This window comes from Molossus molossus, unplaced genomic scaffold (genome assembly GCF_014108415.1).
Source record: "Molossus molossus isolate mMolMol1 unplaced genomic scaffold, mMolMol1.p scaffold_m16_p_13, whole genome shotgun sequence".
NCBI lineage: Eukaryota > Metazoa > Chordata > Mammalia > Chiroptera > Molossidae > Molossus > Molossus molossus.
In genome coordinates, this window is record NW_023425348.1 from 90,608,502 (window position 1) to 90,628,495 (window position 19,994).

Below are 19,994 nucleotides of genomic sequence, written 5' to 3' on the forward strand. Positions count from 1 at the left end.
CAGGCGGACCGGCTCCTGCGGCCTGTGGGACAGGCTGGCGGCCAGCAGGAGGGACGCCAGGCACGGCGCTTCTGAGCTGTAGGAGTTCTTTGGAAGGAAAGACCAGTTATCTTAGGAAAAGATCTGGGGCCACGTAGGAGCTTCACGGCTTTTACTGAGCGATGGATGAATGGACAAACGGACTGTGAGATGCAACACGCGATGGAATGTCAGTCAGCTGTGGAAAGGAAGGCCGTGCTGCCACATGCTGCAACACGGGACCCTCGAAAACATTCGCTGAATGACAAGCCAGACCCAAAAGGACAAAGCTGTATCGTTCCACTTATCTGAGGTCCCTAGGGTAGTCACAGAAAGTAGAATGGTCACTGCCAGGGACTGAGGGAGGGGGGAGGGGGAGTCAATATTTAGTGGGGACAGAATTTCAGCTCGGGGAAAATGAGGACATTCTGGAGATGGATGGTAGTGGTGGTTGCAACAATACTGTGAATGTACTTAATGCCACTACACTGTATCCTTACAGGGGCTAAAACGGTAACTTTTATGTTGTGTTGTGTATAATTGGCCACAATGTGTTTGAGACCATGGAAAAGGTCAGAGAGCTGTGTTGGAATGCCTGCTCACGTGTGTGTGTTGTGTGATGGATGTGGGCCACCGGACATGGCCAGAGCTGGTCAAGAGAGTGGCCCAAGGACCCGCCAGGCTACTGGGTGGCCTCTGGAGTTCTGTGTGAAGCTAAGGGGACACTTCCTGAGACAAAAAGGAGCAGGAGGCCCAGGAGATCTGGGCAACTTTCCAACCTAAAGAGTAACTGACCTCCTGTGTGGAGACACCAGGAGGCATCATGAGACAAAAACAGGGGATGAACTCATTCACCGTAAAGCCCAGGGAAGGCAGCCTTCCTCTGAGGAAGGAAGGGGAAGGAACAGCTAGCCCATGGAAAGCTGACACTTCCGGGAGCCGTGGCAGCCCCTCCTCCCTGTGTGTGGGCGAATGGCACTCCACCTAGACTGGAAGGCCCGTGCGGTGACAGCTGAAGAAGCACAAAAATGTAGCTGGCATTGATACATGCTTAAACTGGATAATATGTCAGTTCTCGTCTATATCAGTTCTCTTTCTCAGATAATGCTCGCCTGCTCAACAGGAGGACTTAGGCAGGAAACAAGAAGGGGATGGGAAAGGGGGACTAAGAGGGATGAGGGGAGGAGAGGGTGGCTCAACGCAACAGGAGGTTCAGGAAATAGCACTGCCTGACCTGGGCACGCTCCAGCTCCGGCTCGCTGGGCTGCTTTACTGTGCTGGAGCTCAGCGGGTGGCCGCCCCCCCCCCCTCCGTGACAGCGGACTATTTAGTTCACTGCTCCCCGACTCCAGCACCCTGGACAGCGCCTAGCATCGTTGGTGCTCAATAACTATTTCCCAAGTGAATTAATAAAAGAAAGTTGAATGGATCCAGACAGAAGGGAGACATGGTTGGGAGGTTTTTTGTTTTGTTTTTAGGGAAATGAGGTACCTACTCTGTGGGAGACACTGTGCTAATGTTTTTACAGTGTTTTCTCTTTTTTTCCTCTTGATCACTCCTATGTGATGATTCCTCGTATAGATAAGAAAACGGAGGCTTGGGGGGGGGGGTTGAGTGATGGGGCTAAAGTCACACACAGCAAGTGAACGAGCTGGTGTGCACCCTGGTCTCCTAACGCTGTGCCCGGTCCATCCCGGCCCCACGACAGAAGCGGGAGTGGAGGCGGGAGGGCCAGAGGGCAGTGGAGGAAAAGCAGGGAGGGGCTCGAGGAAGAGTAGGACAGAAGGCGCCTGGGAGGGTGTCAGGGCAGGCGCCAGGAACGGCCAGGGTGAGGAGGGACCCGAGGACTGCTGACCTTTGCGCCCGTCCCTCTGGAAGTCCACATGGCACCACTCGCCGTCGTTGACCTTGCGGCTGGACGCCCGCAGCTTGATGCCTCCTGAGCCCATGTCCAGCAGAAGGTAGAGGTAGCCGTCCAACAGCTCCATGGCGAAGTAGTCAGCCCGCTGGGCAGAGCTGGGGCTGCCAGCCCCGGCCCCCGCCCCGCCCCCGGCCCGCCGGCCCTGGCTGAAGAGCAGCAGCCCGTTGGGCTCAGTGGTGCGGAAGTCCAGGGAGATGGAGCCCGTGCGCTTGGCGCTCCAGCGGGGCAGCGCCACAAAGGCCTCGGGACTCTCAAAGGTCACGGGGTCCAGGGCAGCCACATCTTCACAGCGGAATGACAGGTCTCCCTGCAGCTTCATCTTGGGGTCCCCTTCCTTTGCCAGGCGGGATAGCTCCAGCTTGAAGTCATTATTCTTATAGACCACCTGCAGGGAGGGGCAGGTCAGGAATGAAGAAGCAGAGGCGACTTAGGGCCTGGCCACTGCTGCCCCACGGCTGCCAGCCCCACGGGGCCCTGCCACCCAGCCCTGGAGGCCCTGCTCAGCACCACCAGACCTCTGTTCTAGAACCTCCCACACAGGGGCTGCGAACGAGCAGCTCCCATGCCCCACTCACTCTCCATCCTGTCTTCCTGCCCAGCCCCAGAATGGGGTCGCGTTCATAGCAATGGCAAGCCAGTCACGGCCACCATCTAGTTGGCATTTCCCATTTCAGAGTCTTTCTGTTCACACTCTCATCTGCTCCTCACACCCACTTTAAGGAGCAGGTGCTGACCACTCATTTTACAGATGAGGGGAAAATGAAGAATTAGATAGGTCAGGGGACCTTGCCAAGGTCACAGAGCTCGTGAGTGGAAGAGCTCGGACTTAGACACAGGGATTTCGTCTTCACATTCAAGAGCTGCCTGGAGGGTCCTCTGAGAGGGTGGGGCCTTCCGAGGCTCCAGGAAGTGCGAGAGGCCTGTGGCTGGAGTCAATCGCCTTAGGGAAGGCCTCCCCCCACCGACCTGGAAGGCACAGAGGCCCCGGGCAGCGGCCAAGTCAGACTAACTCACACCGAGGACGGGGCAAAGGGTTCCTGGGCCGACCGCAGCCCTTCCCTAGCCCTACTCACGTCCTTGAGGCAGCCCATAAAGTTATTGCTGACGGGCGAGCCCGGCAGGTCAGCTGTGTTGGGGCTGCCCCCGATGTAGAAGAAGTCGTCAGAGCCCAGCATGGTGTAATCCTCCTGCGTGTAGCCTGTGGTGGTCAGGATCCCGTCCACTGAGATGGTCACCTGCCCAGCCCAGGGAGGGAGGGGAGAGACAAGGAGACAACCGCATCAACTCTCTGGGAAGAGTCGAGGGCTGGGCAAGGAAGGGGCCAGGGGGCAGTGGGGGAGGGGGACTGGACCCCCCATTTTTATGTCTGCTTGTCTTGGAGGAGGAACAGTGGGGGGGGGTAGGCAGCACAAGATTTGATGGTTTCAGGGTGGGCTGAGGCCTGCCCGGCCCCCAGCTCGGCAGCAGAGGTGTGGAGGTACTGAGGTGCTCACCAAGAGCCAGTGCCTGTGGCTCCGAATGGAGGTGGGGACCCCAGACCAGGGCTCCAGTATGGGGGATGCAAATGGCACCTTCACTCCCCTGCTCTGGAAGGTGTTCTCTGAACTCGCATGTGATTTCAGAGCGTCTTTCATAACTGAGGCAGAGAACACCAATTCCCCTTGGATCTTGGGGGTTCCAACTCCCCTGCAGCTCCCGCTGCAGAGGTGCTGGGAGTCCCTTCAGTCATAGCCCAGTGGAGAGGTGGCAGAGAGCATGAGGAACAAGAACTCAGATATTCCTGGGGAGTCTTGGAACTTCCTGGGGACGCAGAACATGCTTCAAGGCCGATTCCCATCACCACACCCCTTTCCTGAGTCTCTCTTTATGCCCAGATCCCTCTGTACTCAGGTCCCTCTCGTCTCCCAAGGACAGGGCAGTACTTTGCCTATCCATCAGCCTGCCTTTGTCTCTTCGTCTTCCTACTGAGGCCGCCATCACCCTCTGGGGAGTCAGGGCCAGGCTAGAGAACAGAGGGGTCAGAGCTAACCTCATGACACCTTGACCCTGGGCTGAAAAGTCAGGTAAAAAGCAAGATCGGTAAGGACAGGGGAGTACCTGGTGCTCCAAGGAGGTGTTCCAGTGTGGCCTGAGGAAGACAGAGTGACCTTGGGGGGAGAGGCAAGTGCAGGGGACTCTTGGACTACCCCCACCCCAGGCAAATGTCCTAGAGCCCCCCACTCTAGGAAGGCTGTGTTTAGGATGGTCAGCTGGGAAATGCAGGCAGTTCCTGCAGGAGCCATCAGGAAGCAAGTCCATGCTTCCACAGGCCATGTTCACCCCACTTCCCTAAAGTGCTCAACACCCCCTTTTCAGGAAAAGTCTAGTGACTGGGGCCTCGCAGTCACAGTCTATGTTATCCCCACTCATCTGCACAGGCCACCTGCCATATTCCAGCAACTGGGCCCCAAGTTCCACTGTCCCGGGCAGGGGTGGGTGTTCGGAACTCCCAAGGGACATGAGCAGAATGGGAGCAAGGGGAACCTCCCTCACAGGACCCGTGAGCCCCCTCTTGCTGAGCTGGAGCCTCTCAGTGACAGGGTGGGGCTGAGCAAAGCCAGGGTGGAAGGGGCCCCTCCTGGGAACCATCAAACCTTGTGCTGGGAGAACTAGGTTCAGGACAGATGGTAAGGGGGTATCTTTGTGGAAGGGGGAGGTTTGAAAGCTTTTGAGTCTTGTTTGGAGGGGATGGCTGGTCATTACTGTTTATTTCGTCTTCCCTCCATCCCACCCTTGGCTGGGAAGTGGGGATCTGGGTGGAAAAGGGAAGGGTCAAAGTATTAGTCACAAAAACATGCAGACAAGATTAGACCGGGCAGAAGGGGCTGGAGAAAGGGAAGGAGGGGACTGGGCTGAAGGGGCGGGTAAGATAGGGAGGCGTGGCAGAGTGAGGGGGATTCCCTGGGAAGAACTCTCTACCATCTTGCCTCTACTTCCACTTCTGAATTGGGCCACTAAGCAGTCCCTGAGGCTACTGCTGGCCACCCCAAATAGACAGTCAGCTCCTGAAAGACTGGCACCTGGCCTGATATGTCCCTATGACCCCACTAATCCCAGCACGGTCCAGGGACACATCATAGTCATTAAAGGCAAGCACCAAGTCACTCATGACTCAGGGCTACACTTGGATCTCACTGCCTGCGTCCCAGCTCTAAATTTTACACCTTGGGGCCTTTGGTGGACAGAGCCTCAGTCCTCCGAGACTGCTCTAACCAGGCACCCCTGCTTCTGTGCAAGGGGAGAGGGGCCCTCCCAGCCCACAGCTCTCCAGGAAGAGGCTCTCCTTGCCCCCATCAGTACACTCGGCCTTCACGCACCTGAGCCACTCAGCTGTTCTCCCTCCCCAGCCCCAGAAGCCAGGGCCCCAGCTACTGGCATCTTCTTCGCCCTATGGGCTTTCTCTGGCCCAGTCCATGAGGCCAGCTCACCTGCCTTTGCCCTCTCAGAGTTAGAAGGACCTGATCGGGGGAGGGGAGGTGCCCTCCTCAACTCCCCTCCAGACTGGGTGCAAATCTGACCTTTTCCCCACAGCTTTATGTAAATCACGGCCATGTGGTGCCCCCTGGTAGAATAGGGTTGCCCTAATCACCCTCCTACCTGTCTCCCAAATTCACAACTACTCTTTCAGAGCAGCCCTGGCCCAGGGGGTGGAGGAGAGGGTAGCAGGAGGTGGGTAGCATCAGGAGATGCTGGGAGGAAGGGGGTCAGCCTGGGGGTGGGGGAAGTAGAGAAAGTGGGGGGCGGGCATTGGGTGGAAGGGAAGCCAAGGGCAGGGGAATGGAGGAAGGTCTCTGGGGAAGGCAAGGAGGGAGATGACAGATTAGTAAACCCAACTGTTCCCTCAGACAAATCAAAGTCCAGACACAAAAATGGCGGGTTCGTTAGTAAAAGCAGGAAACGGGGGAATAATTCCCCTGTCCCCCTCCACCCTAGGGGTTCATGATGCCCCTGCCCCCCAACCCCCCCGCACAGCTTCTGGAATGGGTCGGGCCGGCGGGGGAGGAGGGCAGGGGGGCATGCAACACAGAACAGCCACTGCCTGGAGGGCGCATGCGGGTTAGAGGCCAAGGGGGGGCGGCCGCAGGAGAGGCGAGGACACAGCCACGGTGAGAAGGCATGCGGGCTGGGGCGATAGGGCAAAGCAGAGATGGAGGCAAAAGAGCTGTGGGGGTACAGGAAGGAGAAGCTTCCTTCCAGCGGAGGAGGGGAGAGGGGCCCCCACTAGGACAGATATCTATGGGTTGAGAAAGAAAGGGACATTAGACTCAGACCTTCTCCACCAGAGGGTGGCCCAGGCGCTCATTCCCACTGCCCACTCGCCACTGATCAGGACCCCAGACACACCTGCCATACACCACACCCCACTGAAGGCAGAGGGGGAGTCTCGAAGGGCTCATTCCAACCAGCATCCTTTCCATCATCAGGACCATGGCTTGGGCCCCAAGACACAGCAGAGACTCTGCACCCAACCCACACCAGTCCACTCAACACAGACAGGCCGGGCCTGAGTGGGGCCTGAGTAGGCCAGGAGGAAGGAGCCATGACCCTGCCTGGAAGAGCCATGCCCAGCCAGGGAGGAGAGTGGGGAGCACAGAAGATACAGGCTCCACTCCCCAGGAGCAGGAAGGGTGGCTGAAGGTGCTACCAGGGACAGCCTACCACCTGGGGGGGCTCTCAACCCTCCCCACTGACCTCACGTTTCTTCTGTTCTGCTGTGCTCAGCTCCCTACTTAGGCAGGCCCTGGCCACAAATACCCCCACAGGGCACTTCTGGCCCACCATGCCCCAAGAAGAAGGCTGAGGACGAGTGGATACCCCTCTGGCATCATCCAGAACCCTTCTCCGTTCCCTGCTATGATCACAGAGACACCAACCTCCTTGGAAGGGGGTTGATTTGGGAGAGGATAAGACTGCGTGAGGGACAGTGTTTTGAATGTGTGGGTGGGCTGGGTAGGCTTTGGGGATTCTTGAAGCCCCTCGATACTGTAGTCAAAACTGCATCAATGGGCATCTTGTTTTCTTGTGAGATGCCATTGCTGTGTCATCAAATTCTCAAAGGGTTCACGAGCCATGGGAGCTAACTTAGAGCTGAGTGGGCTGGGACCAGAGAAGGAAGACAGGGCAGGACGTCTGAGGGAGGCGCGCAGCCCTGCCCCTGTTCAGGGTGGGGGAGAAACCTAGAGAAACTGGCCGGACAGATGCACCCGGAAGATGGCCTCCAGCAGTTCCGGCCCAGCAGTGAATCCCGACCTGTGCATCTGAGACAGCTTGGGAATAGAAACTTCAGCTCAGACATCCTGAGCTTTTTAGCTTTCACCGTTTTTCAGAACAATTTGTGTTCCCTCTCGGACGCTCATCTGTAAAAGAGGCTTTAGAAGTTTCATCACTCTCCCTTCTCCCAGGCTGACCATGAGGGTCACATGAGATGACTGAATGACAGCACTGAAATCTTCCAGAACCGGTCTGTGACCCCAGGCTTTCTCTGGGCCTCGGTTTCCCCCTCTGTTGACTGGGGATCCTCTCTGCCTGCTGCCTGCAATCGAGACACTGATTGAGTTTAAATAATATCCGCCCTGGCCGGTTTGGCTCAGCAGTTAGAGCGCTGGCCTGCGGACCAGAGAGTCCCTGGTTGGATTCAGGTCAAAGGCACGTACCTTGGTTGCGGTTTGTCCCCAACCCTGGTCGGAGTCACGTGGGAGGCAACCAGTCAATGTGTCCTCTCACATCGATGTTTCTCTCTCTCTCCCTCTCTCCCTCCCTCCTAATCTGTCTAAAGATAAATGGAAAAATGTCCTCAGGTGAGGATAAAAAAAAATTAAATGAGCCCTGGTCGGTTTGGCCGAGCGGTTAGAGTGTCGGCCTGCGGTCCAGAGAGACCAGGGTTCGGTTCCCGTTAAATGCGCATACCTCGGTTGCAGTTTGTCCCTGGCCCTGGTTGGGTCGTGCGGGTGGCAGCCACTCGGTGTGTCCCTTTCACGTCGATGTTTCTCTCTTCTCTCTCTCTTCCTCTCTCTCTCCCTCCCACTCTATCTGAACAAAAAATGGAAAAATGTTCTCAGGTGAGGATAAAAAAAAAAATTAAATGATCTTCAAAAGGTGAAAGCTATTTAGAGGACCCAAATCCTCTGGTGTATGTACCAAAAATTATTACCATTTTTACAAGAAAACATCCATCGTCCTGACCACCTAAGCCAAACCTTGGCCTTTTTGGTCTGTACCCACCCTCTCCCCCAGGGGGAAATGTTCAGATAAGAAGAAAAGAGTGAGAAAAACAAATTCAACAGCCGCCGGAAGCGGCTGAGGAATGCCTGGGAAAGAACCTGTCGAACGCTGTCTCTTTTGGTGTTCTGTTTTCTGACTCCAGTCTTGGCCTGAAAGAGCTGTTCCTGGGACAAATTCCTAAGGGTTCAGGAGGCTACTCAGGCCACCCCAAGGCAGCCAGCTCCGCTCATCCACAGAGGTGCTCAGGCTGGAAGGCGTGGACTTCAGAGACGGAACATGTAGCAGCCACCTCCCTTGCCGGGGGCGGGGGCAGGCAGACAGAGTTCTTTGCTTCTTACCCCAGTCACTCCATATCTCCTCCTCCCCAGGCCCAATTCCTGAAGCACTCTGGGGTTCCATGCAGTTATTTAAGGGCTCATTCCTAAGAGGGGATGGTAATAATAGGGTCTCAGTGGGGCCAGCGACTTCGTACTCTCCAGGGTTTGCTATGGGAAGGGAACAGCACCTTTACAAACATCCCTGCCCTGGAAACCTTGAGAAACACTGAGAGTTTATACAGCGTAACACCGTGACAATCCCCTTTGCAGAGCACAGATGCTCTCGCTTCCGTCACCCTCCCTGCCCTTCACACTGACCCAGGAGATGGGCCGAGCAGGTGTGTCATCAGCCCGCTGGGTAACTGAGCTTTCGCCCCAGGTCACACAGTCGGTTTTAACTGAACTGCAACTGGAAGGAAGGTGTGTGGGCTCTAATTCTCAGATGGTATTCTCCAGGTGTGCGACATGGGCTCATCTCGCCTCATTCCTGTTCCCGAAGTCACAGTGAAGCTCTGTGAAGAAGGTCTCAGTGGCCAGGTCTGAAGAGCCGGCAGCAGCTACATCCTAGGGGCAGGAGCCTGAGAACCGACTGTGAGGGTGGTGCTGGGACCACCCAATGGCTCCACTTGAACTTGGGGATGACTGGGCATGACCAGATAAGATCTCAGGCTGGGGAGCGTAGGATGGCTATGGCCGCGGGCACTAGCTCAGGGACTGGGCAGCGGACAGGGTGGCCGGCCTGTGGGTGCAGGGAGACAGACCTGCGAGCGCATAGGCCTGGCCACCCTGCCCTGGGAGGTAGGGCCTCCTGGGGAGGCCGGGGAGCCGCTCGCATCAGGAGCCCAGTGACCAGGCTTCCCTGCTCGCCAGCCAGGCAGCCACACGAAGCTGGGAGGCTGGGGCGGCCAGGCAGCTGCCCCGAGCAGCGTGGGCCCCACGGGAGCAGACACGTCCATCTGCAGGGTCCCCAGCCTGGTGCTCAATCACGCTGCATTATTAATAGGCGATGACTAACCGCCTGCTGCCGCAGAGCCAGGACTGGGCAGGCACGAGGGAATCCCGGGGGATGGCACACAGCAGGGCCTGCAGGCACACACTCCGAGGCGTGACGAGGAGCAGAGGGCCGGCCTCGGCTCCTGCCTGCTCCTGCCCCCACAGCCACCTCCACACGGAGCCCTCACAGGCTCAGACACAGTCACACGGCCCCCAGCGCACGCCGGCATTCAACATGTAGTCACCAGCAGTCTCCCAAACAGAGTACAGTCTCCCTCTAACACCCCTAAATGTCACACCAACATTTACACACACTAGCACCCACACACCAACATACACCAGCTGCATTTACACAGACACCAACACTCATGGGGACTAAGCCCAACCCAAACAGAGGAGCTTGGTGAAAACTCCCCCAGCTTCACCCCTGCTGGGCCTCCTCCGCTCACCTCCGCAACAGGGAAGGAAACCAACCCTGGTCAGAGGCCATGCTGGACAGGCAGGGGACAGAGAAGGGAGGAGAGATGGAGGGGAAGGAAGACAGTGTGAAACACAGTGTTAGTCAGAGCAGCAGAGCTGTGGGGGAACTGGACGCTGTCCCTGGTGGAGGGAAAAGACCATTCGTGCCATGCAAAATGTGGGGGAAGACGGAACCAGGAACCCTCAAGGTTGAGAAGTGAGGGTAGGGATGGCACCTCTTCCCTGGCAGCCAGCATGGGGTAGCCCCAAATTGGTAGGAACTGATTGGGAGGAGCAGTCTGGACTGGTCCCAGGCTGCTGTGAATCTCCCAAGGCCACCTCTGCCCCCTCGGGAACCTGCCCGGCTGGCTGCCCCTGGAGGTCTCACCCGCTGCCCGTCCTCCAACTTAAGGGCCTGTCCAGGGACTGACGGTGAGCAGAGCAGAGCATGTCATGGGATGGTGTTTTCCATGGATTTTCAGGAGACCAAGAAAGAAACCAAATCAAAGAGAAAAACAAAACGAGGGAGGGGGAAATGAACAGAACAAAGCAATAGAAATAAGCAGCCCGCATCGGGCGGTCTACCCGGAGCCTCTGAGCCTGGGGCTCCCTCGGGCCAGGAATCTGAATTCAGGAGTCAGGGCTTAGGGGAGGGACAGGCCAAATTCCTCGATTGCCATTTGTCTTTTGGATTTGAGTTTGGACCAAAAAAGAAAGAAAAGGGAAAGAGGACAACTAAAGGAGAAGCAAAAATCTAAAGATTTTTCCAGGACGCAAAAAAGGAAGAGCAAATCAACCAAAACCAAACTGGGGAAGGAAACAAAAGAGGGAGAATCGAACAGTTAAAAAAACCCACGGCAAACCAAACGGTAAGACAATTAGAGTGATATCTACCAGATAATGCAGTTTGTTTACCATAGCGTGTCCAATCCCTGCGTGCTTCACCGGAGATATGGGGAGGGAAGGGGTCAAAACAAAAACAAAAACAAAAACACAACAACAAAGACAACAACAAAAGAACAGAACGAAAGAAAAGAAAAATAAAATGACCAACTGTGAAACTCCAGGAAGGAGGAAAATATATATCCGTATCTACTTGGTTGTTTGTTCAGACCCTCCCACCTTAGGTTCCGCTAAAGCATTTCGTTTAAAGAAAATCAAATTATGATGGGAAGGAGAAATAAAACACACACAAAAATCAAATCCCTTCTTCTCCCGATCCCTCCCCAAACCCTCCTCTGGATTCCTCTTCCCCGTCCCCTCCCGGAGGAAGAGCCTGCTGCAGAGAAGGGGAACAGTTAGAGACCTTGGTTAGTAGAGAAGAAAACAACAAAAGAACTGGACCAGGAAAGCAAAGACTTAAAGATGGCGACATTCCGCAGATGAGACAGAAAGGTTAGTTCAGTCTTTCACTCATACCTTGCCCCACCTGTCCCTGCCCATCCCTTGGTCCCCCGGGTTATAAGCGTGTTAGTAACACACACAGAGTCAGTAACGGGGTTTTCCAACAGAGGGTGAAAGAGGGAAGGCAGGGGGTTAAGAAGCAGACCCAGTTATGCAGTATTAGTAAATCCTGTCAGCTGAAATGTTAGGAAGTTGAGGGAAAGGAGAGGAGGGAGCAAGGGTGTGAGAAAGGGATGGACTCTTGACTTAGGTAGTGGACGGGTGGGTTTGCTGGCTAACTGGTCGACCAGATGGCTTTCCAGAGAACTGGCTAGACAGTGAGTTGGTGCTGGCCAACTGGCTGACCAATGACCATGTCGAGTTAATGGGTTAACTGTTTGGTGATGGGCCAGCTGGCTGTCAGGCTGGGAGAAGAGTGGCCAACACCCCTAGAGAATCACAGGAGTGACTAGAATGAGAGGTGATTTCGTCTGGGGACAAAGGGTAGGGGGTCCCAAGGAACGCAGAAGGGAACATAGGTGTCTGCTCTTCCTGGGGATGGAGGATAGGCAAATAGGTCCGGGGAGTCATGGGGGAGGGGCAGCTCCTCGTTTTATTTATTTATTTATTTATTTATTTATTTATTAATTCATTCATTCATTTTTGGTCTGTCTCTTCCTTGAGAAAGGAAGAGAGAATGCGCGGTCACCAGAATGAGAAAAAGGAAACGTTGCCCTCCGTGGGCTGGCAGCGGGCTCACTCTCAGACCCTATCTACTCATCACTCACTCTCCTCCCTCTCCTCCGCCTCTCCCACCTGTAGCCGACTTCTCCTTCCTGCCCAACGTGACTTTTCAGAGCCCACATTTCCCAGAAGGTTCCCTAGGCTCTTCACTCACCTCACCCCCATTCCCATGCTCCTCTGGGCAGCTGCTCCTCCCAGAATTAAGTGTCCACCACTACCACCCCTGCAAGTGTCTGGAATTGGTAAGGCTTTCCCGGCAGCCCAGCCTCCTTCCGTGCACACCGAGACCCCTGAGCCTCCGTGCCCCACAGCCAGCACCAGGAATCCACCCCTCCACACCACACCACAGAAAGGAACACAGGCCCACCTACCTCTAAAATCCTTTCCTCCTCTCTAAGCTATAAGCCAGCTTTCTACCTCCAACTTCATTTTCTCTTCTCATGGCCAAAGACAGCAGCAACAACCACCTGGTCTCTGGGGAGGAGATGCCAAAAAGGCTGAGGCAGCTTCACGTGGAGTATCAGAGACAGAGGGACATGATAGCTTGGTGTCTATTAGATACTAAACTGCACACCCGAGAGTGACTATGCAGAGGAGAGGTATTCTAGGGACAGATCCATTAGTTAGAAAGTTATCATCACCAGTGGACACAGGGCTAATTCAGTAACACAATTAATAAGGGCCTCACATAATTAAAAATAACAGAATTCAATATTTAGCGGCAGAAAAGGTGCTGAATAACCGATATTAATTATCAGAGATGCAGAAGCAGTTTACATAGCAGGAGGGCGCGAGTCTCACTGCAGGGCAGTGCTGGAGCGAGGGCGTGCCGGCGATCCGAGGGCGCGTGCTCTCGGTCAGCTGTCGTGAATGAAGAGGCCAATAGTCGGAGCAAGCAGCAGTCAGCTTCAGGGCAGCTAAACCACCTGCCTCTGGAAGGTCAGAGTTCCCGTGTCACCGCGGCACTCGGTGAACAAGGCAGAGGAAAGGCATTGGGAGAAGTGCGACCCCTACTCTGAGTTAGAACTGGCTGTGGAAACTACAATGAAGACAACAGTTGTCAACGTTCACGGACAGCTTCCATTTTAACAAATAGAAGGGCAAAGTCAGAAACAAGATTAAGAGGGAAGATGTGAGTTCTAAGCCTGGGCCTTCCACTAAGGTGTCCAGAGATCCAGGCTTCCTCTGAAAGTTGGAGTGGGTGACAGAGGGCCCCTCTAGACTCAGAGATTGGGGATCCAGAGCCCAATCCATGAGGATCATGCCGGAAGGGGCAATTACGGCCAAAAACTAGAGTGGAGCTTCCACGGGAACCCATTCCTGGTGGCCTGTGACAAGGCCACCCATGCCTTGGCAAATGACAGGATCTGGAGAGCTGAACTTCAGACTAACAGGTGAGCAGGGAAGGGATCTGCCCACTCACAGAAACACACGGAAGCCCCAGAATGACAGTGCTCGTGAGGGAGGAGGGCATCCAGGAGGAGGGGAGGACTCAGCCGGCACATCAGTGCTAACTCCTCATGGCCAAGGGCCTTTAGACAAAACTATGCCCTGTCTCCGCCTTGAAGTGTAGCCCAGCCCTCCAAGAAAGCCAAGAGGGGCCCTGGCCAGTTTGGCTCAGCGGTTAGAGCATCAGCCCACAGACCAGAGTCGTAGCTTCCATTCCGGTCAAGGGCATGTACCTCAGTTGCAGTTCGTCCCCCGCCCTGGTCAACCAGTCGATGTGGTTCTATCACATCAATGTTTCTCTCTCTCTCTCTCTCTCTCTCTCCCCCCCCCCCTCCTTCCCACTCTATCTGAAGATATTTGAGAAAATGTCCTTGGGTGAGGATTAAAAAGAAAACCAAGAGGGGGATTGCACACAAAACCACAGAAGTCTGCATGGAGGCAATCTCTGTGGTGCTCGAGCAGAAGCAGCTCAGGACAAAGGAAAGAGGTGCCTACTCAATTCAGAGACGGGAGGGGCCCGTTTTCCGAGAGACACGTGGAACATTCAGATGGTTTCAAGATCTGCGAACATCCAAGAACGGCAGCGCCACCATCCAAACTGACTGCTGATGCCGTTTGCACCAGGGACAGCAGCCAGGCCCTCCCGGGGAGGTGGGAGTCGGAGAGGCTGCGGACTCAAACTGACTTCCGATTCTACCACTTCCTAACTGGACAGCTTTCGGCAAGTTCTTTAACCTTCAGTAACATGGGAACATCTCCCACTTCGCAGGGTTGCTAGAAAATTAGTGAGACACAAAAGACAAAGGAGACCTTTGGCCTCCAGGGCTGGCAGAAGAAAGACATGGCTGTAAAGAGGGACTGGTCCTGCGGAGACCCAGAGGCCGGGGAGGGATAGGCTTCTCCTGGCTCTGTAAATCGAGGAGAGTCTTTTCCAGGGGTCAAGAGGTAGTTCGATGCGTGTATGAAATAAATCTGCTGGTCCTCGTGTCCAAAACTTGGCAACTGGCTTCAAGAAAGAGCCCAAGTGAACCGGGAAAAAACACTAGAAAAACAGCTAATAAGGCTCAATAGTTGCTGGTATGACGCCCTCAAGGAGCTTACCATCTAGAAACAGAAAGATGAACACGAATACTGACCACACAGACGGAATGTGATGACAGCGTGAGGACACAGCAAAGGACCAGGGCCGGGGCGGGAGGACCAAGGAAGGCTTTATGAAGAAGGCTGGCATTCGGCCTGAAGACAGGAAGAGCCCACTGCTGACGATCATGGCAGAGCGCCCTCCAGTGCCGCGAGGTGCAGGCTCCCTTCACCAACGAGGAGCTAAGCACAGAGAGGTTACATAACGTGCCTCAGTCTCTCAAACTAGTAGCAGAGCTGAGATTTGAAGTCAGCCTGTCTGACTCGAACCCCAGCTCTGGGATTTCACCAGCCAGAAAGGAGGGTGAAGGGTGGTTTCGGTGGGAGAACGTGGGAACACAGGGGGACCTAGGAAGCCAGCGCAGACAGAGTAGGCAGAGGAGCCCGGTTAGATCCAATGACAGGGTGTGTGAGCTGCCAGAGAATACGATTGGCCTGGGCCAGAAGGTGGGGGAGGGATCCCCAAGTACTTGAAGGACCCCATTTCGGGGGGACTGCCTCCTGGGGCCAGGGGAGCCCCTGAACATCTCCGCACTGAGAAGCAGCATCATGGCAGCTGGGCAGGAGGCAGCACCATGTGATGCTTTGGTAGCCAGCTTGTCTTCCAAATTTGGTTCTGGCTAATGATGAAACGGGTGGGAGGCATACTGGGTATGGGAGGAGAGTGCAACCAGGATTAAAATAGACCTGGGGGAATTCTCAAAGGTAATCATCCCTACAAAAGTCCTCCAAGAGACACCTGCAGTGCCCGCGGCCTAGGGCAGGGAGAAGGCAGGAGCCAGGGCTGCCTCCGTCAAGCCCCCTCTGATCCGAACCGCTGTGTTCTAAGGGCCTCTTGGTGCTTTCAGGGATCATTATCTAGTTCGGGGGGGGTTCTGCCTCCTTCCAGTCTTTGGAGCTGGCCTCTCGCTCCAGAACCAGGGGGAGGGAGAGCCCCTCAGTGCTCCTTCTGGGGCAGGCCCGCCCCTCTCTGGCCTTCCTAACCACTTGGGGAAAACAGTGTGGAACCCTGTGTGGGAGGCAGATGTCATTTCTGACACGGCCTCCCATCCTTGCTTCTGTCCACAGAACGTGGGGAGACAAGACACTGGTTTCAAACCACCCACCCCAACCCAACATTGCCCCTCAGACCACAGAAGGGTTTTCGTAATCCGAGGACACCATCCGGACACTGCACGAACAGTTGGGGCAGCCTTCTTCCACCTCAGCACTGCCGACATTGGGCCACAGCACCCCGCCGTGGGCTGTCCTGCGCACTGCGGGACGCCAGCAGCATCCTGCCTCAACCCACTGGATACGGGCGGCCCTCTCCCAAGCTGCGGCAACCTGAAATGTCTCCAGACGCGGCCAGATGTCCTGGGGGAGCAAGGGGCATAGCGCCTCGATCAAGACCCATTACTGTAGGGGCAGCAGGACCCAATAACTCGTTCTTAGAACTCCTGAAAGACAGTCATTCGAAGGGCCTGGTGAGGATGGACTCAATATAAGCAAGGCCATAGGTGAGGCAGTGAATTGAGAACATGGCCCTGAGGCTGACCTTCCCCGCAATGGAAGGGGAAGGTCAGCCTCCCACAGACACCAGAAAAGGGTTGTACCTCCCTTAATGGATGTGGACTAGAGTCAAAAAATATCATAACCCCAGAAACCCTTTTTTAAAAGGGCTCTTGATCTAAGTCTCTACGCAGATACCCCTTTGGCCCTGAGCTGCGTTCCGGTCGCATGACCTGCCGGCTCTGGCCCAGCCAGTAGATCAGGCCAGGGAAGTCGTTTCCACCAGCTCCTGGCTTGGACCTGTGACTGTGAGGCCCAGGAAGAGGTCACCATGGGTCACTGCTGACACTCAGTGCTGCTGAGACTTTCCCCCCTGTGGCTTTTCTGCCTCCCTCAGCAACAGACCTCCCCCTCCCCTCTGTGTCTCTCTAGTTCCTAGAAGATTTAGTTTCTGCTGTACAGCTGGCACTTGGGTGATTTTGCCTGGTTCACCCTTAGAGCTGAAGGGCCAGGAGGTCAGGCACCATGCCTTTTTCCTCCTCCGCACCCAACGTGGACGCATGATACATCTGTTTGGCCGCATGATGCAGACTCTGGCTGCAGCACCTTGCCAGGGCAGTGCGGGGCGGCAGCGCGGTCCTGGGGAAGGGGAGCAAGCAAAACGCGCCACAGGCAAGATGTATGTGGCACATAAAAGTAAGACAAACATACCTGACACACTCGGGCTTGCCCAGACAGTGGTGACAACACAGGACTAACTACTCTGACCTGGTCAGAGGGGCATTGTACCGAGGAGGAGCACCCCCACCAAGCACGCCACTCTACAGAGCAAAGGGGACACTGAGAATAGGCACCAGGGTAGGGGCCCAACTGCCGGAGGGAGCAGCAGGCTGGGAAGGAAGAGCAGAGTCCTCAGGCGAGGAAAGGAACCGCAGGGGGGTGGTCCCCAGAGAGACCACCACTCACCAGCGTTGAAGAGGAACCGATAAGAAGAGCGAGAGGCCGGCTGGAACCCGACCCCACGGAGGAGCCTTTCCCTGAAGAAGGGCAGAAGCATGAAGAGGAGAGATGGTGGAGGGCTGGCCCCACACAACCAGAGCCGGGAAACAGGCTAGCCAGTAAGAGAAGGGCTGTAAAGCAGCAGAGACGCACCTCCAGGGCAGAGGGACCACATGCTCCCGGTTGCCCTTGGTGCTGGAGGGGGGCCGGGAAAGCTTCCTTGCCATCAGCTACCAGGGAAAGCAGTGGACCCACCCGAGAGAGAAGGGCCAGCAAGAGCCTGGGCACCTGAGCGAGCAGGGAGAGGACACAGGAAGTGGAGACAGGATGCACTGTGGCCTCTCCTGTGTTCAAACAAGGGTCTGGCTTGGCCCCTGTTTGAGGCGGGAACTTCTCAGGGCTAGAAACAAGCTATGGGGGCTGCTGTCAAGCAGAAGCCTGGCCAGAGAGATGGCCTCACCTGCTATAGCCACCCTGGACCTTGTGGGAGGCAAAGAGGCCACCTCTCCAGGGGTGAGTCTGGGAGCAGGAGCTCTTCCCTGCAGAGAAGAGCCTTGTCCTGCCTGCAGGAGCCGCTCCAAGAGTCTGCTCTGAGCTCCTGCACAGGCTGGCCTGGGCGCCATGGGAAGACAGGCCTGGGCGCCATGGGAAGACAGCCATGGGCTGCTGGGAAAGCCTGGGCTCCTTTGGAGGGACGGGAGGGGAAAGACAAGGGAGTGTGCTGCCCAGAGGAGAGGCGGGACCAACCCCCTCCGTCCTGCTCTCCCTCAAGCACCTGCTGACCCCACCAGGCCCTGACCTCATCCTGCCTCTGTCCTAGAATGGCCCCACCTGGGGGCAGGCCATACCCTACCCCCACACACACCTCAGGCTTTCGTGTGTGCCTTGCTGCCCTGGTGTCGGGACACCACAGCTGCTCCGCCAGGCCAGTGTCTCCCTACTCACAGCACCCCAGGGCCCACCACCCAAGCTTCATCGCACGCCTCCTGAATCACCTTTCCACCAGATCACCTGATTGCTTAGCCCCAGGCCTTAAAACCCCAGCAACTGCACTAATCTGAGCCCAGCCCTTCCCTGTCCCTCGGACTCCTACCCTGGGCAGCTCTTCAGCCGCCTCCCTCGCTCTGCTCCCTGGTCCCTGCAGCCTGCCTGCTGCTGCCGGTCTCCTGGACCCTCCCAGCCTAGCCTTGCTCTTCTCCAGAGCCTGCCTCCACACCCTGCCCTGATGCCTCGCACCCGCACTGCCATTCGACCCCAGACACAGCTGGGCCCTGGCCTCCTCCTTGCGGCCCCTACCTGGCGCAGGTTTCGGGTGACCCGGACGTCATGCCAGGCGTTGTCGTTGAACTTGCCATTGACAGGTTCCACGAGGGCCTCGAAGGCTCCCGAGCCCAGGTTGATGACCAGCCAGACGGCCCCGGACTTGAGGGACAGGTTGACGTAGTCGGCCGACTTGCCCGTGTGCAGCATCAGCCCGTTGCGCTGCAGGGTGCGGAAGGCCAGCGTGATCTCGTCTGTGCTGCTCTGGATCGGGTTGTGTGACAGGTCGTAGCAGAAGAACTCATTGCCTTTGAAGGTTGCCACAAATTCCTCCTTGCCTGGACGCCGCGGTGTGGGGAGAGGGGAGAAGGCTGAGTGGGACAGGGTAGCCAGGCCTCCCTCGTCCCCTCCAGCAGCCCAGGCGCAGGTCTGGGTGGGAGCCCCGTGGCCCCAGCTGCTCTAGACCCTCTCCCCTCCCCAGCCGTCCACCCTCTCTCTGGACCCTGCCATCTCTGCTGTCAGTCGTCAACTTCCCCCATGTCCATTTCCAAAGCAGGAGGCTGCTAAATGGTTCTCACACTGACAGCTGACAATTAAGCTGCCACAGGGCCAGGCAAAGCAGACTCCTCACGGTCTCCTCCCCCACCGGCCTCCCATCAGCCACTCCCCTTCACAAAGGGATGTGGAAGAGACACGGAGGCTCCACCTGACTTTCCCCTGTGGCTGGGGCACCGAGGTCTCCCGAGTGCAGCCCACCACCCACTTCTGCCTCTTCTCGGTGACACCCATCCTCAGCCCAGGGACAGTTTCAGTCCTCACCATTAGGGATGCAACTAGCGGCCTGCCGTGCAGTGAGCAGATGAGAAGAATGCAGAAGCGGTGGAGTGGGGGGCAGGAGAGGACACGTGAGAAGGCAATGCAGGGTACAGGGATGGGCACCAGGTAGCAACAGGCCACTGGGCAGGACTTACAAGGTGGCTTTCATGCCAGCTATCACCCCCCCCCTACTGAATCCTCAGAGAACAGCACAGATGCGCCCTTAGGCAGGAAGCCTGGGAGGGGCCCCAGAAGATGGGTGCGAGGCCCCATGTGCCAGGCAGGTGGCCGGTGTGAAAGCGCAAGGCTAGGCCGGGCTCACAGGCCTGTGCATGCGTGTGTGCGCCTGGGCTGCTGCCACGGGCACTTTGTAAGCGGAAGTGAAAATGCCTGGGAGAGCCTTAGGGGCATTCGGCAACCTATAAGTGGGGACAAGTGAGAGGTCGACAGCTCAGTGGAGGGAAGTTGGGGTCCCAGCCCCACAGCTTCGCGGGCCAGCGCCCACGCAGATGGAAGAGAACGGGACATGGAGGCAGGGGAGAGCAGGGAACCTGGACTCTGAGGGTGACTGGCTTCTCCTCCCCAGCAAACAGCTCGTCCCGCCCACCTCACAGGAACAGGAATGCCGGCAAAGGGCGTTTATGGAGCACCGGGTGTTCTCAGTATAGGCCCCCAGGTCTGCAGGAGCAAAGCACAATGCCAGGGGCAAGCATGGTCCTCCTAATGCACCTGCTGGGCCAGGC

At 56.5% G+C, this 19,994-nt stretch overlaps 1 protein-coding gene across 8 annotated transcripts in view; it reads right to left on the minus strand.

Annotated features, from left to right (window-relative positions):
• The window catches only part of NRXN2 (neurexin 2), a 106,903-nt gene that overhangs the window by 53,120 nt on the left and 33,789 nt on the right, over window positions 1-19,994 (minus strand). For 6 of the 8 annotated variants that reach the window (XM_036258478.1, XM_036258474.1, XM_036258481.1 and 3 more), the window contains 4 exons: window positions 18,472-18,773; window positions 10,885-10,908; window positions 3,013-3,174; window positions 1,874-2,324 (listed from right to left, as the gene is read on the minus strand). In XM_036258478.1, the coding sequence (XP_036114371.1) occupies window positions 1,874-2,324; window positions 3,013-3,174; window positions 10,885-10,908; window positions 18,472-18,773 (939 nt within the window). The remainder of the gene's footprint in view (window positions 1-1,873; window positions 2,325-3,012; window positions 3,175-10,884; window positions 10,909-18,471; window positions 18,774-19,994) is intronic. The other 2 variants (XM_036258475.1, XM_036258483.1) reach the window with 1 other exon arrangement.